At 35.1% G+C, this 13,671-nt stretch overlaps 1 protein-coding gene across 1 annotated transcript in view; it reads right to left on the bottom strand.

The window, feature by feature from the left end:
* Positions 1 to 13,671, bottom strand: part of SPATA17 (spermatogenesis associated 17) — an 88,161-nt gene that overhangs the window by 73,254 nt on the left and 1,236 nt on the right. The window contains exons 2-4 of the mRNA XM_032103010.1: positions 11,006 to 11,095; positions 8,777 to 8,858; positions 3,254 to 3,304 (exon numbers count right to left, since the gene is read on the bottom strand). Coding sequence (XP_031958901.1) covers positions 3,254 to 3,304; positions 8,777 to 8,858; positions 11,006 to 11,095 — 223 coding nt within the window. The remainder of the gene's footprint in view (positions 1 to 3,253; positions 3,305 to 8,776; positions 8,859 to 11,005; positions 11,096 to 13,671) is intronic.

Here is a 13,671-nt window from a genome sequence, read left to right as displayed (position 1 = left end):
CCCTTTGTGCATCAGCATGTATTTTCCTCCCTTCCCAAATAAGACTCAAACCTAATTTCAAAAATTGGTATTTTCTTTTTTTCTTTTTTTTTTTGAATGAGTGAAAGGGGTTTGGACCTCTAGATGTTGTTATGATATGAACAAATAATAGTTCTGAGAACAACAAAGGTTCTAGACATGCTGCTTTGCACTAGGTGATAGTAAATTTCATATTCTTTGCAACACTACTTTCTCATACACAAGCTTATTGGGTTAAAAAGGAAGAGAGAAAGAGCAAAGAATGAGTATGCCTTCAGAGATCTGGGATTAAGCAAAATCCTTTGCATGTGAATAAGGATCTTAGCTTTGTTTTTCTGTTTGGCTTCAAAATTTCTCAGCAAGAGCAAGTTGGCTCCCATATAGCCATGTGCTCATTAATGCAGGATTATGGTCCCTTTGAAACTCTTTCTGACAGTCTTCACCTCACAGTTATAAATGCAGAACAGGATATTTCTGGGTTAAAGGATCAAAACTCAAACTGAAAGACAAAAGGCTCAAATTGTATCAAGCTATAATTACCTCCAATGGGCTCAGTGTACCAATTAAATGCTGCACTCTACCTTTATTTACACCACTTTCTGTTCAGAATGAACTCACTGATTTCAACTGAATGAAACATAAGTAAGAAAAACTGCATTGTCTCTCAAATTATTTTATGCCTGATTTCTATTTCCCTAATACTGTATGTCAGAGACCCCAAAACTGAAGATTAATCTTTTTAGGAAAGACCATTTTACACAAAGCTTCTGATGATGCTCATATTTTTGATGTGAAAGTTCTAAATGTTTGCTTTTATAAAGAAGTATAATGTTACAATTGCATTCCTATTTAATTCCAAGGTGAATGTTTAAAAAATTCTTGAAAAAAAAGAGACAAGTGTGTGTATGCCCTTCAAAGTAATTAGCAAGTTTCAACAGTGATTGGTACAAAACAATTATTGTCATTGATCAGCACTGAACAGATAATTTTAAACAAAGTCATTGTGTGCTCAGCAGATTACAGCTTGTTAACAGGCAAGTTCTAAATGACCTCTTAAGCTAGTCAAATCAATGATGCATATTCCTCATTAAGTAACATCAAAATGTAAGTGGTCTTATAAATAATGTTTATTTTAAGCACTAAAACAAATGGCAAAACCTTGATATATCAAAAGCCATCTGCTCGTGGAATTTTTTTTTTTGCCATAGGATTACTTTTGTTGCTGAAAATTTGCAGCAACTTTAAATCTTTTAAGAGAGAGAATCATTTTTTGCCTCGAAACTGAAACTGATTAAAACAAGATCTCTGATTTCATTTTATAAGGTAAAACTGATATCTCTTATTACAACCAAGTGCAATCCAGAAAGACAAGATACGTAGACTGGCTTCAAAACTGAGCATGTGTATGCCCTCAATGATACTTCAAATGCCAAAATTGAAACTGCCTTTCTAAGGAGTGACTAGAAACTGAAATAAATATTTAATAATACTATGAGACAAAACTAAGTGGTTAAATAGAGAAACATACACAGTTATTGTTATATTTTTAGAACACTGAGCTATATTAATCATGAATCAAACTCACGATGTGTAAATAAAAGGCACTGTTGGCTTAGGAAGCCTAAAGTCTGAGCACACATCATCTATGCAGAAACTCAACAGGCCTGATTCACTATTATCCTGGACCTTGGTTAGTTCTTCAAGAAACACATGACAGAAAAAAACCCCAAACCAGTCAGTGTTTCATATTGGTAGCATTTTAAGTCTGCTCTGCAGATATGGCTGCACAAGATTTAGATAGAGGAGAACCAGATTCTGACATTTGCAACTAAATAAAGGTCTGTTCTATTGTTTTCTACTGATTTAAATTTCCATTAAAGAAAAGGACATGACTGAAAAATGGTACTTTGAAGATTTATATCACCTAATGATTCAACATTATATTTCCATTACAAATGAATGGGAACACATTCAATTTCTCTTAAAAATGAAAGACCAAATGCAAAACTCCATTTGACTAGAATACATAATTACCTCTGAAATTTGGTCTTCAAATGTCTTCTGAAAGTACAGAGGCAACTTTTAAGAGCTGGCTTACATCTTATGTTTTCTCACTGATCTCAGCTGCATGAGTAAACAGCACTTATCCACTGTGGAATACTTTCAAACTAGCTAAGTAAGAAATGAACTATAACAACAACAAAAAGGTACATTTGTGAGGTATTAAACTGCTGTTATACACCTTCAATTCTCTAGCATGCACCAAACGTAAGATCCTACTTTGCGCCTTTGAGAGAACCAGAACTAAGCAAAACACTTGATGAGTACAGATCTCTTGACTGACTTATTCTGGACCCAGAGAGGCCACAAAATTAAAATCCATTCTGAGAATCTTCTTACCCTACAGGAGTTTCCCTGGGTTAATCTCCATTGTCATCATATTCCGACATTTGGTAGAATTCAAAAGGTAAGGTGCCTGGCCTAAAAAGATATAGGCCTCTAAAGTAAAGCAGTTTTATATCACAAAATGAAAGAAACAAGTAACATAAAAAGACTTAATCCCAAAAATTATTTTATGTTCTTCCCATATTTGTTTTACATATTTATTCAAGTGCAGTTTCAAAGTTCAGGAAAAAGAAAAGCTAGTTTCTAGTTAAATATGTTTTGCAGTTTCACCCACAACAAACTTCATTTGTAGATTCATTTAAGTTCAAGGTCTGTTTATATTCTTCTTCATCTAGCAAAATTCACTCATAATATCATCATCAATGAGATCAGTTCACTTCCACCTATATGTTTAAGCAATGAAATTGTTCTGTGCTATCTAACTCCTGAGATCCAATACATCAACTGTCATGTACCAGCAAGAGAAAAAGCACAGCCACATAAACAAGCTTAAAAGCCCTGTAGTTTGTCAGAACTGTAAATATATGTCTATATTTGTAAGAACACTGGCACATAGAATGTTTGGGGGTTTTATGAGTATCATATATGATCAGGTCCAATGAACATTTAAACGGTGTAAGACACATTCAGGTACCTTAAATTCAGCTACAGTTTTCAAATACCACCCTGACTACTCAGTGTAACTTTAATTTTTAACTATGTACTATTTCCTGCTGTTGCCATCAGCATATCAATCAAGTGTATATTATTCTGCTTTGCTCATTTTATTAAAAGCAAATTCGGAGCACAATTGACTTTTCATTTGTTTAACAAGTGAAGAAATATTTACCCTGACAGCCATTTGATTGTAGAAATTCAGCTTCTTAATAAAATATGCTCTCTGTGAATCAAGAAAAAAAATGATGGCATATATTTCAGTTACACAAAGACAGTGCTGCTATTTTTACATATAAAAGATAAGAATCTTTATACATAATACATAATAAGAGTTCTAGGCTTAGAGAGAATAAAATCAAACTTTGTATTGAAGAGATAGGCTTCCTAATACATAATGCAGCCTTAACCAGAAAAATCTATGGTAGTCAAACTAGGAGCTAATGGAGATATATGATCATAAAATGCTCTCCGCTGAGTTTGATAATCAATGGTGCTCTACTGAGAGTAGAATAACAAAGCAGAAATATTCACAAGTGCTGGTGACATGTAGTATTGTATGATTTATTCACTGGGGTTCTTTTAGCCAAAACTCACAGAAACATAAAAGGAATTCATATTTCAAGACGTCTGGTTTAATGAAAAATTCAGAGAAATGCTGTCTTCAGTCGAAATCGTTCAAGGATATGGATGCAGTGATGGAGCAAAACTGTGCCTTCCAACCATCTGTACTAAATGTTATGTACTTAGCTGCCTCCCGAGTAATCGTTGGGAATTTTGTTTCATTTAATATTCATTTTAACATCATAAAATCATAAATACAATGATACCATGTTACAGTGAATCCCCTGATATAGAAAACATTTCCTGAAGTCCTGGTTTCCTTCCAATAAAGTAGAATTCCTCTCATAGTGAACGAATCCCCTATTATACTAAGCAATCACTTGGCAGCATAGGTTATTTTAATGGATACATCACTTTAAACTAAGCTTTCACATCTGTTCCGCCCTCTAATTACAAATGCAAAATGAACATAATTCACAATTGTATCATAAAAAGTAAAATATAAGTACTTTGAATGCAAGAGTATGTCCTTTATTTAGCACAACATGCAGCTTTTATGTGTTTCTCATGTTTTAGACACAAATCAAAGGCAAAAGTGCTTTCCCCTGATATAGTGATTTTCTCCCCCATGGCAAACAGGAATTCACTATAAAAGGGTTTCATTGTAATTAGTGTTATTTGAATTGCCTAGTCTGATCCAAAGCAAATTGTCTGTGGAGAGCAGCAGGACTGGATTATTTATCAACAGTCTGGGCAATTAAGAAACAGTTGGCTGCAATATGTTATTTACAAATGAACACAATGATGCTACTTCATTTTAAATTCTCTTTCTTCATTACATTAAGCAAGGCATAATTCCTGCAGTTTAATTAAGGTGCATTTGAAATGCTCACTTTAATATCATACCAATCTACTAATAATGGAAACAGTACAAAAGATATTTCTTATGTGAAAGAAAATTGCAGAGTTTTTAAAGTTCAAAGAAGTTCCACGTGTATGTGTGGATGTGTATACATCTATATACATATATACATATATGTATATATATATATATATATGATTCTCTCCCCTTTAGTCTCCATAAATATTTACTGAGTTATACTAATTGTAGATGGCTAATAATGGATTGACATAATGGTTGCCTGACTCAAGCATATTCCTAAACTGTTTGATTTAATTGATAAAATTTTGTTCTGCAACTCATCTTTTCTTTCTTTGGAAGGGAACATAAGAGTTACCACACCACCAAATAGATAAAATACATTTTAATGGAAGTTCCTAAGTTTAAAAATGTTCATCAGATTTCTGTCCACCAATGATTAAATTAAACAATCTTACACCTTTCTGTTTATTCTTCTCATATTTGAAGGCTGTGAGCACTTAGGCCTCAATACATCCCATTTCACTGAAGAACCTAAATTGGAGACCTAACATCATTAATGCTCTTTATATCATCAATACTGAAAGATAATGTGGGACCACGTTCCCTCTGAGCTTGGCCAAGTATTGAAGAACTTTGTCTGCTATTTACAGAAATAGTCAATGGCAACTAATGTCTGATCTTGCACACCCCAACAAGGTGTGAGGAATCCAGGCCTTACCCTACCACCACTTAAGAGTCACCCACAGTAAGAAGGAAGTTACACATTCCTGCTTTTACACAACCCTTGCTCTAAATCACAAGTCTCCCAAATGCAGAATTGCTCATGCAACTGTCTTACAACTTTATTCTTGCACCAAAAGCCAAAGGCTGTGTCACCATCTAGGTTCTTTAGCAAATGGATTTTGGCCTCTGTTTTCTAATCCTGATTAGAAAGTTCTGCTATTACAAATGATGGAGAATGTGTTCATCCCTATTCACAAAAGCAGAGTCATAACTTAGTGCTTCAACCCAAGTCTATGTTTATGTGCTCTTCTAATAAACAAAAAATTCTTTCCTGAACTGCGGCCTGCTTGTCCAGAAGACTCTTTTCTTATGCTTAAGTGGAATTTCCTGCAATTCAGTCTGTGCCCATTGGATTGCCTCTCATTTTTTCACTGAGTTCCAATTCAAAGGTGATACTGCCAGGTTGACTCTCTGGAAAGAATTACTTTTCCATCTCAACCATGTGCCACCTCTACTTCTGAGACAGGATGTCTTTGTCTTTGTCATAAAGTCGGATGTTTATATATAGTCCTTCTTACCAGCTTACCTTAAGTGTAGGTTTTCCAAACATATTTGAAGCCTTTTATATTTAAGCTGCTGTATTACTTTCTCCTTTTGTACTTAAAAACATGCTTGGGGATCATCTACAAATGTGCTCTGATTGGTGTCTTCTTTTGCTTTGAAGAGTTAATACAAAATGACAAATTCAAAGAGAACCAGAAATCTGAATGAGTTTGAGACTGGGATCAAGGTTGAGAGAAGGAAGCAACACATGGTCTAAACTGGGAATGGGGTGGTGGTGTATTTTGGGGTTTTTTGTAGAGCAAATAGGCATTTGCCTAATTCCTATCGGACTGAAACTATTTAAAACTCGTTGTTGAGTTGAAGCTAAATCATTTAGGGTGGTGTCAAACTATATAACATAAAATATTTTTCTCAACTGCATCTCATTCCAAAGTAAACTGAAAATATGGCCATCATGCATGCCAACTTCACATAGCAATGAAATGTTACAATTCCCCTTGCTTTAACAAGTGATTCCTTGGCTTTGAGAAAACAGTAACAAAGAAACAATGATGTACAGTTTGTTTCATGTTCTGGTGTTTGCCCGGTTCTAAAATTCACATTTTCCTGCAGGTCATGCAGACTTTCAGAATCCAACACAACCAATGCAACCAAGTTATTAAGAAAACTGTAGGAGAGCAGTTCTTAATTTTAGTTTGAGATTAATTAGGAAACAAAGCCTTATATCAAACCACCTGTATTTAGAATAGAAAGGCACATAACTTTAATCATATAAATGCCATCAATAGGTGTTGGGGTTTTTTACCTAATGTATCTTAGCAATCCAAGGAAGAGGCACTAGAGGAGAAGCAAATGAAATACTAGTGGTGATGCACATATGGACAGCCAATCTGATGAGCCTCAGCCTTTGTTATTTTCCGCATCAGTACCATTCACATTTCACAATTTTGAATATAATCATTAAAATGATTTATTATCAAGCAATCATGGGTATTTTGTGCATATGCTTTGCCTTGTTTGCTGGCAGCAGATACCAATCTAATCATTATCAGCAGACAAATTTTAAAGTGACCAGTGTATTTAAGGAACTATCATGGTAAATGTATCATTGTATTTCATTGTCAGGAGTCATTACAACACTTATTAGCAAGAGTTCATTGCAAACATTATCTGATCCTTTAACTTGAAAGTTATGTTACGCTGCTGAGATTTTGCTTTTTATATATTCCAAATTCAGCCATTAATTTAGTAAAGATAGTAAAACAAAAAATATAAGGTATTAACTCAAACTTTATATTTAAGTCCACCCCAAAATACACAGAAGTCCAAAGGGAGTAGAATATGCCTTTTTATCTGATACTTGTGTAGTTTTCAGGTTGGCTTCCAATCAAACTGTCCTATTTAGTCTTCTCCAATCAAAGAGATAGCAAGAACAAAATGAGGTGCTTGAGGGAAAAAGATAATTTCCTGTGCTGATTGCTGTAAAATTTGTAAGCTTTCTGATGAGATTCTCTTCCTCTAGAACCCTGGCTAGCACTGGATAAGTACTGGAATCCAGAACCTGGATGAATTCATGACCTGATTTAGAATGCGTGTATTAAGTTGCAGAATTTTTTGTCCTACATTGTTCCACAGACTTCAGATTTGGCAAGAGTTTTTCAGTTATGTCTATTTGAAGAACTAAATATGCACAAGGCTTTATTGATTAAAGACTTTTTTATCTTACTTTTCAGAAATATATCCGAGCAGGGAAACCTGAGGGGAGTTTATGATGTTAGCTCTCTCAGCTTTGTGATCACAGGAAATCTGCTTGATCATGTTGATTTCCTCCTTCCCTTGTCCCAGTGACTGCACAGATCCTTTCTTTTCACTAACAAATTTTAAGATACATTATCATGTCTCTCTTCTACAGAAGCTTTCCTAGATTCAATAAACCTTCCTTAAACTCAGGAACAATATTCAGCTCCTACTTTTTCAAAATAGAACCAAATGCAACCATGCAGCTATCTGTTTTACATTCAAGAATTACTTTTAGAAGATGATTAAAAACCAGAGACTAAAAGGATGGCTCATAATTTAGCGCTTAAGTAAGTTCAAAGAGAGGAAATCTTTACATAGATTACTGACAGACCTGGGGAACAAATAAATTACCTTTCAGGTACATGAGTCCTGCTACTTGAAAACATAGTTTAGTAGGGAGTATGAACTTTGGTCTGGAATATATGGTTTATTATAGTTTTTTTTTTTTTAACTTCTTGAATTGTCTGGTTTGACTTAACCACAGCAATTTAACAAAATTAATCAAGAATAAATAACTAACAAGTTTAACAGTATTGTAAAACATTAACATAAATTGATAAATTAGTGACGTAAACCACATATTAAAAATCTGATTTTTTTATGTTAAATTATTTTCTTCTTAGTCCCCTAAATGTGTTAACAGAGGTTTTAGCTTGTGTGCTATCATACACTTTTGCTCTCTTCAGGTCCATCACGGGAATTAGATTGACTGTGATCTGTTTTGTGCCTTAAGGCAAAACCTCAAATACTTCAAGGTTCATTAAGTAAGAAATTTAAACCACTAAAACATAAAACAGCAATGTGTAGACACATTGGCTTATTTTATTTTCAAAATTAAAAGTTCTGCCAGAAAAAAAAAAAAAAAGCATCTTGTAAAGCTTCAATTCTGCAATTAGCATCATGTGGGCAGACTTCTGCATGAGCAGATCTCATTGCTGGTTTGGGGACCAATACTCCAGAGCTGCAAACACTTAAACACTGACTTAACTTGACTGTTATGAGTTGGCTTACTGAAATTAATGGTGCTTTTCATTACAGTAAAGTGAAGTGTGTGACTGTGTGTATAAAGGATCAAGTTTCAGCTTTTTAATTTCATGATGAGTGAATGAATTTTTCATACGTATTCTACAAATAACAAACAAAATTTAAATAGTATTTTTCTACCTCCACTATTTCTCTGAAGTGTTTTCTTCTTAGATAACCTCTCCACCACTTCTGTATCACAGTCGCCATTTTGCTCAGACGTCTAAAATGAAGTATATTAACAAAATAATGATTTTTTCAGACTTCAGACAAATTAACTTTTCATAATAATAAAAATAACATTCAGTGTATTATCCATCATACAGATGACCACTACAAATATACTGCATATATAGATATATATACACATGTACACATATACATATGCACGCTAATAGACCATTATATACATATATTTATTCATACACACATACTTTATTTTTTGGAAAACATGGGTTACTGCAAACTTACTTGCGTACTTTTAGAAAAGTTTAATGAAAAAGCCTTACAAATTTAATTTGCATAATAGGTTGTTTTATTTTCATGTTTTTAACCAACAAATCTGACCAGATTTTTTTATGTTGCATGCAACATTTTCACAGCTATACCATTTTTAACTATTTGACACAATCCACTGATATTTGAATCTTTAGATACTATATTTGCTTTTAGACATCCTTTTGCTTTTACAAAATTACATCTAGCTTAATTGTAAATATTTACTTTGTTCTTATTTCATATATGTGTATATATATACATATATATATATGTTGCTACTGAAAATTTCATAATTGATGTCTCACACCATTTTTGCAGCAAATAATACAATTATTACTTTGGGACTGACTAGACTAAGAGATCATTTATACCACCAAACTATGAACATCAAACTTATAAGCCTTGCACTCCACTCAGTGAAGGAAGTCTTTGGGTAGCTCAGAACATTGAGAATTGGCTACATTGAGCCTGTAAGCCAGAGAGAACCACAGAATTACAGAATCATCAAGGTTGGAAGAAACCTTCAAGATGATCTAGCAGAACAATAATCAACCCTAAATCATACTCCTAAGTGTCACATTTAGACCTCTTGAACTCTTCTGGAGATGGTGACACTACCATCTCCCTGGGCAAATCACTCCAATGCCTAATCACTCTTTCATTGAAATTGTTTTTTCTAATATCTCATCTGAACCTCCTCTGGTGCAACTTAAGTACATTTCCCTTAAGTGCCCATAATGACTGCAGTCTATCTTTCTATGAGCGAAATATTGGCCATTAGGTAGATAATTTCATTTAAGATAATAATTCCTTAGGTTTGATACAGTAGATCTGGATGATGTACAATTACTTGCAAGAGGCAACAGGTCAAACTAGAAGATATAACAATCCCTCTCCCTCAATGGCCCTAAGTTTTATGAAGATACAAAAGTTTGAGCACGTGAGTTTGGCCAGTTGGGCTTATGATCATAAAAACTGGAAGAGGGCTTTTTGAGAGAATGGATCAACCATAGTTTCCAAGAAATTCACATCCATGTTATAAAATCATAGAATCACTAAGGTTGGAAAAACCTCCAAGATCGAGTCCAGTGCTGATACAGCATTTCCCAGAACAAAGATGGTGAAGGGCCTTGAGGGGAAGCTGTATGAGGTCACTTGGTCTGTTCAGCCTGAAGGATACTGAGGAGAGACTCCACTGCAGTCTACAACTTCCTCACGAGCGGAAGCAGAGAGGCAGGCACTGATCTCTTCTCTCTGGTGACCAGTGACAGGACCAGTGGGAGTGGCCTGAAGCTGTGTTGGGAAGATTTACATTGGATATTAGAAAAAGTTTTTCACCCAGAGGGTGGTTGGGCAGTGGAACGGGCTCCCCAGGACCGTGGTCATAGCCCAAGCCTGACAGAGTTCAAGAAGTGTTTGGACAATGCTCTCAGGCACATGATGCGACTCTTGGGGACGGTCCTGTTCAGGGCCAGGAGCTGGACTTTGGAGATCCTTGTGGGCCCTTCCAACTGAGGGTATTTTATGATTCTATATGAAAAGTCTCTGAAACAGCATATCCAAGGGACACACAGTTGTTTCTTTTTTCTTCCAGTCATAACAAAATTTCTTAAACAATACTGTGTATCTATTCTGAAGATAATTTCCATGCTTTCTGGCATCATGCCTTTTTAGTTGTAGACAGTTCTGAAAGTCAAAAATTATTTCTTACAGTGCCACAGCATATATTTCATTCTGTCGAAAAACTGGATAGCAGTTATTGCCTTTTTTTTTCAAAATGCTCCCATTTTATTAAAATCAAGTAATACCATGAGAAACTTTGAAGAAAAATTCAATGCTGAAACATGGATTAAGATAGGCTTAATATACTACCTCAGATAGGCTCGGACTACGCATGCTCGAAACCAGCGCTGGATCTTGACAGCAGCTTTGTACTTCATTACTTTGTTTTCATCTATAGCTCTGAAAATATAAAAGTAGTAATACTTCTCAGCATGGTAATGTAGAACCAAAGCAAAAATATTATTCTAAATATGTTTTATTGTTGCAGCTTGGGATCCTGTTCACCAGGTTTTTCATTTTTAATTCTGCATAATTCAGTGGTAGTACAGAAAAATGTAATTTACCTTAGTTGCATGGTATGAAGGTAAGAACGAATATTGCAGCTCGTAGAGGATGTAAGTTTTGGGAGTGGGTATTTCTTATTCCCACACAATACCTAGATACATGTCAGCATGTCACATGGACTTCTTCCATTGTAGGTGAAATATGTGGATAGTGCTTTAACGATAATTAGGCCTGAGTTACAACAAAAATCATGTAACTGTATAAAACTGTGTAGCTACAGTGTTTGTGACAAAGCTAAAAGTCATGTTAGGAAAATCATTAATCTAAAAGAGATTAAAGAAATTATTAGTCTGGAGGAGACTTTTCAGGGACTTCAGGAAGAAATCATTACTATTATGCGTTTTAATGCTGAGGGGTAGAACTCAGCTGTGAGATCACCTCTAGCACTTATTCATTTTTTGTTTGTTTCAAAATGTCAGTTACAGTCAAATCTTTGAACTTAAAATTAAATTTTAATTTTCATGGATTTTTATTCTTTCCCATTTTTATTAAGAACATACTCACCAAATTCTTTAATTTGTTACACCTGACAAAAAATAACAACTAGGTTACTATTAGTTAGTTTTCTTAATTAGCTGATATTAGTTAGCTCTCCTAACAAAGTTTCGTGTCAACATTAATTGCTTCAGTAAATACCAACAAGCTTATTTTTTATCTGATAAATTAGGATTATCCTCATTATATTTCTGAAAATTAAATGAATTGCAGATTTACTACAAGAGATCAAGAAACATTAGCGCCACTCATTTTATATCATCTGGTGCAGCATGTGCTCTCAAATCCCATTAAATAGACACAAATTTCACTGTCATCTGATGAGCATCAGTCATTCTCAGTACCTGGAAGCCCTGGGAAACAGGCTTTTCTACCAAAAACCACAAAATGAATAGTTTTCAAAACTGGCTAGAGTTTTCCTGCTCCTTTCCTGTGCAGGTTCCCTGTCTTCACAGGAAGCAGACACCTTCCAATGCTTTTACTTTGACGAAAATTATTTTGATCAAAAGGGTAGGAGCGATATGGCCCTGGACAGGCAGCCACAATTACAGCCTGGAAATGAAGGGGATGTGGTACTGGCTGTGTCAGAGGTGGCAGCTCCAAACCCAGTCCTACCCACTTGGCAATGACAAGAGTCTTCTGGAAGCCTTCTCCTCTCTTATACTACCTGTTAGGTTTTTTATAGTTGGCATTCAGTCTTGCCTGGCCAGGATGGGATAGAAGTCCTTGTAAAGTTTATTGAAGCAGACCAACAACAGACTGGTTTTTCTCACAGGACAGTTCTGCAAACAATTCCAGCTGCCCTTGCCAGCAGAAGCGTTTTGAGGTGCAAATTTCTCAAGCAGATATCTGCCCTTTTTATCAGATTGCACAGTTGTCATACTGCTTGAATCAAGCTCTTGAGAGTCACAAATACTTCTCAAAGGCTGTACTGAAAGTTAAAAAGGCCTACTCAGGCACCTGACATACAGATGCTACAGTAAATAAAAGTAGGTTCTTGAACAAGTAGAATGATAAAATTGTGTAACACTTAAGAGAATGAACTAATGGATCTTGTATATTCTAATCGTTATGCTGAGGGTATTTCTCAAAATGTAGGCTTATGGTATTTTTGCATTGTGGCATCATCGGGCAAGTTCTTCCCTAGAAAGGTGCCTTCCCTAAAAAGCCAGTTTAGGATACCTCATACCTCTCACATAAACAAGAGTTCTGCATCAAGCACAACAGGAATGTTACTAAGATCAGAAAAACATTACACACAAAAACATTACATACAAAAACAGCAACATTGTTGCTGAGCTGGACTCTTTGAATCCTCTCATTTGCATTCGCAGCTGCAAATCTGAATTTTCTGAAACTGACAGATCACAGCCCATTCTTAAAAGGGAAACAATTCGGTTTTTGAGAGCTCTGCCAAAAAACCAAATCCCCATACATCAAGCATGCTGCCCTCCAATGGATTTCCAAGTCTGGCTCGGACTGCTCTTTCTAACCTGAAATACGTGAAATCCAAGCATAGTCTCCTGCCACTGATGTTTGTTTAGTGAACTGCTGTGTGTACAGCCACAAGAGTATGAGTGAAAGTTCAGGGAAAGAACCGAAAAACACAACACTTTACATGCAGGCAGGACTTGATCTCTGTAACTTTTAGCAATGTTCAGGAGCTTTGTTATTCATGCTAATGATGTTGTAATTAGATTCAAAAATAAATGATTCATTAATTAGTGAAGAAAAAAATTACAACTATGCTAAACATGTTTGGGGTTTTTTTCTGTTTGAGCTTTTGCATTACACATATAGCAACAATGCAAGTGAACGAAAGGATTTATAGGACAAACCTCTGGAATACTTAAGTCTTAAAACATTTCATCTCCTAAAACCTGGTCTGGGAAAAGTTGGCCACCACCATTTTAGGA

The sequence above is a fragment of the Corvus moneduloides genome, chromosome 3 (genome assembly GCF_009650955.1).
Source record: "Corvus moneduloides isolate bCorMon1 chromosome 3, bCorMon1.pri, whole genome shotgun sequence".
NCBI lineage: Eukaryota > Metazoa > Chordata > Aves > Passeriformes > Corvidae > Corvus > Corvus moneduloides.
Note: the sequence above shows the minus strand (reverse complement) of the source record. Positions and strands in the feature narration are given on the sequence as shown.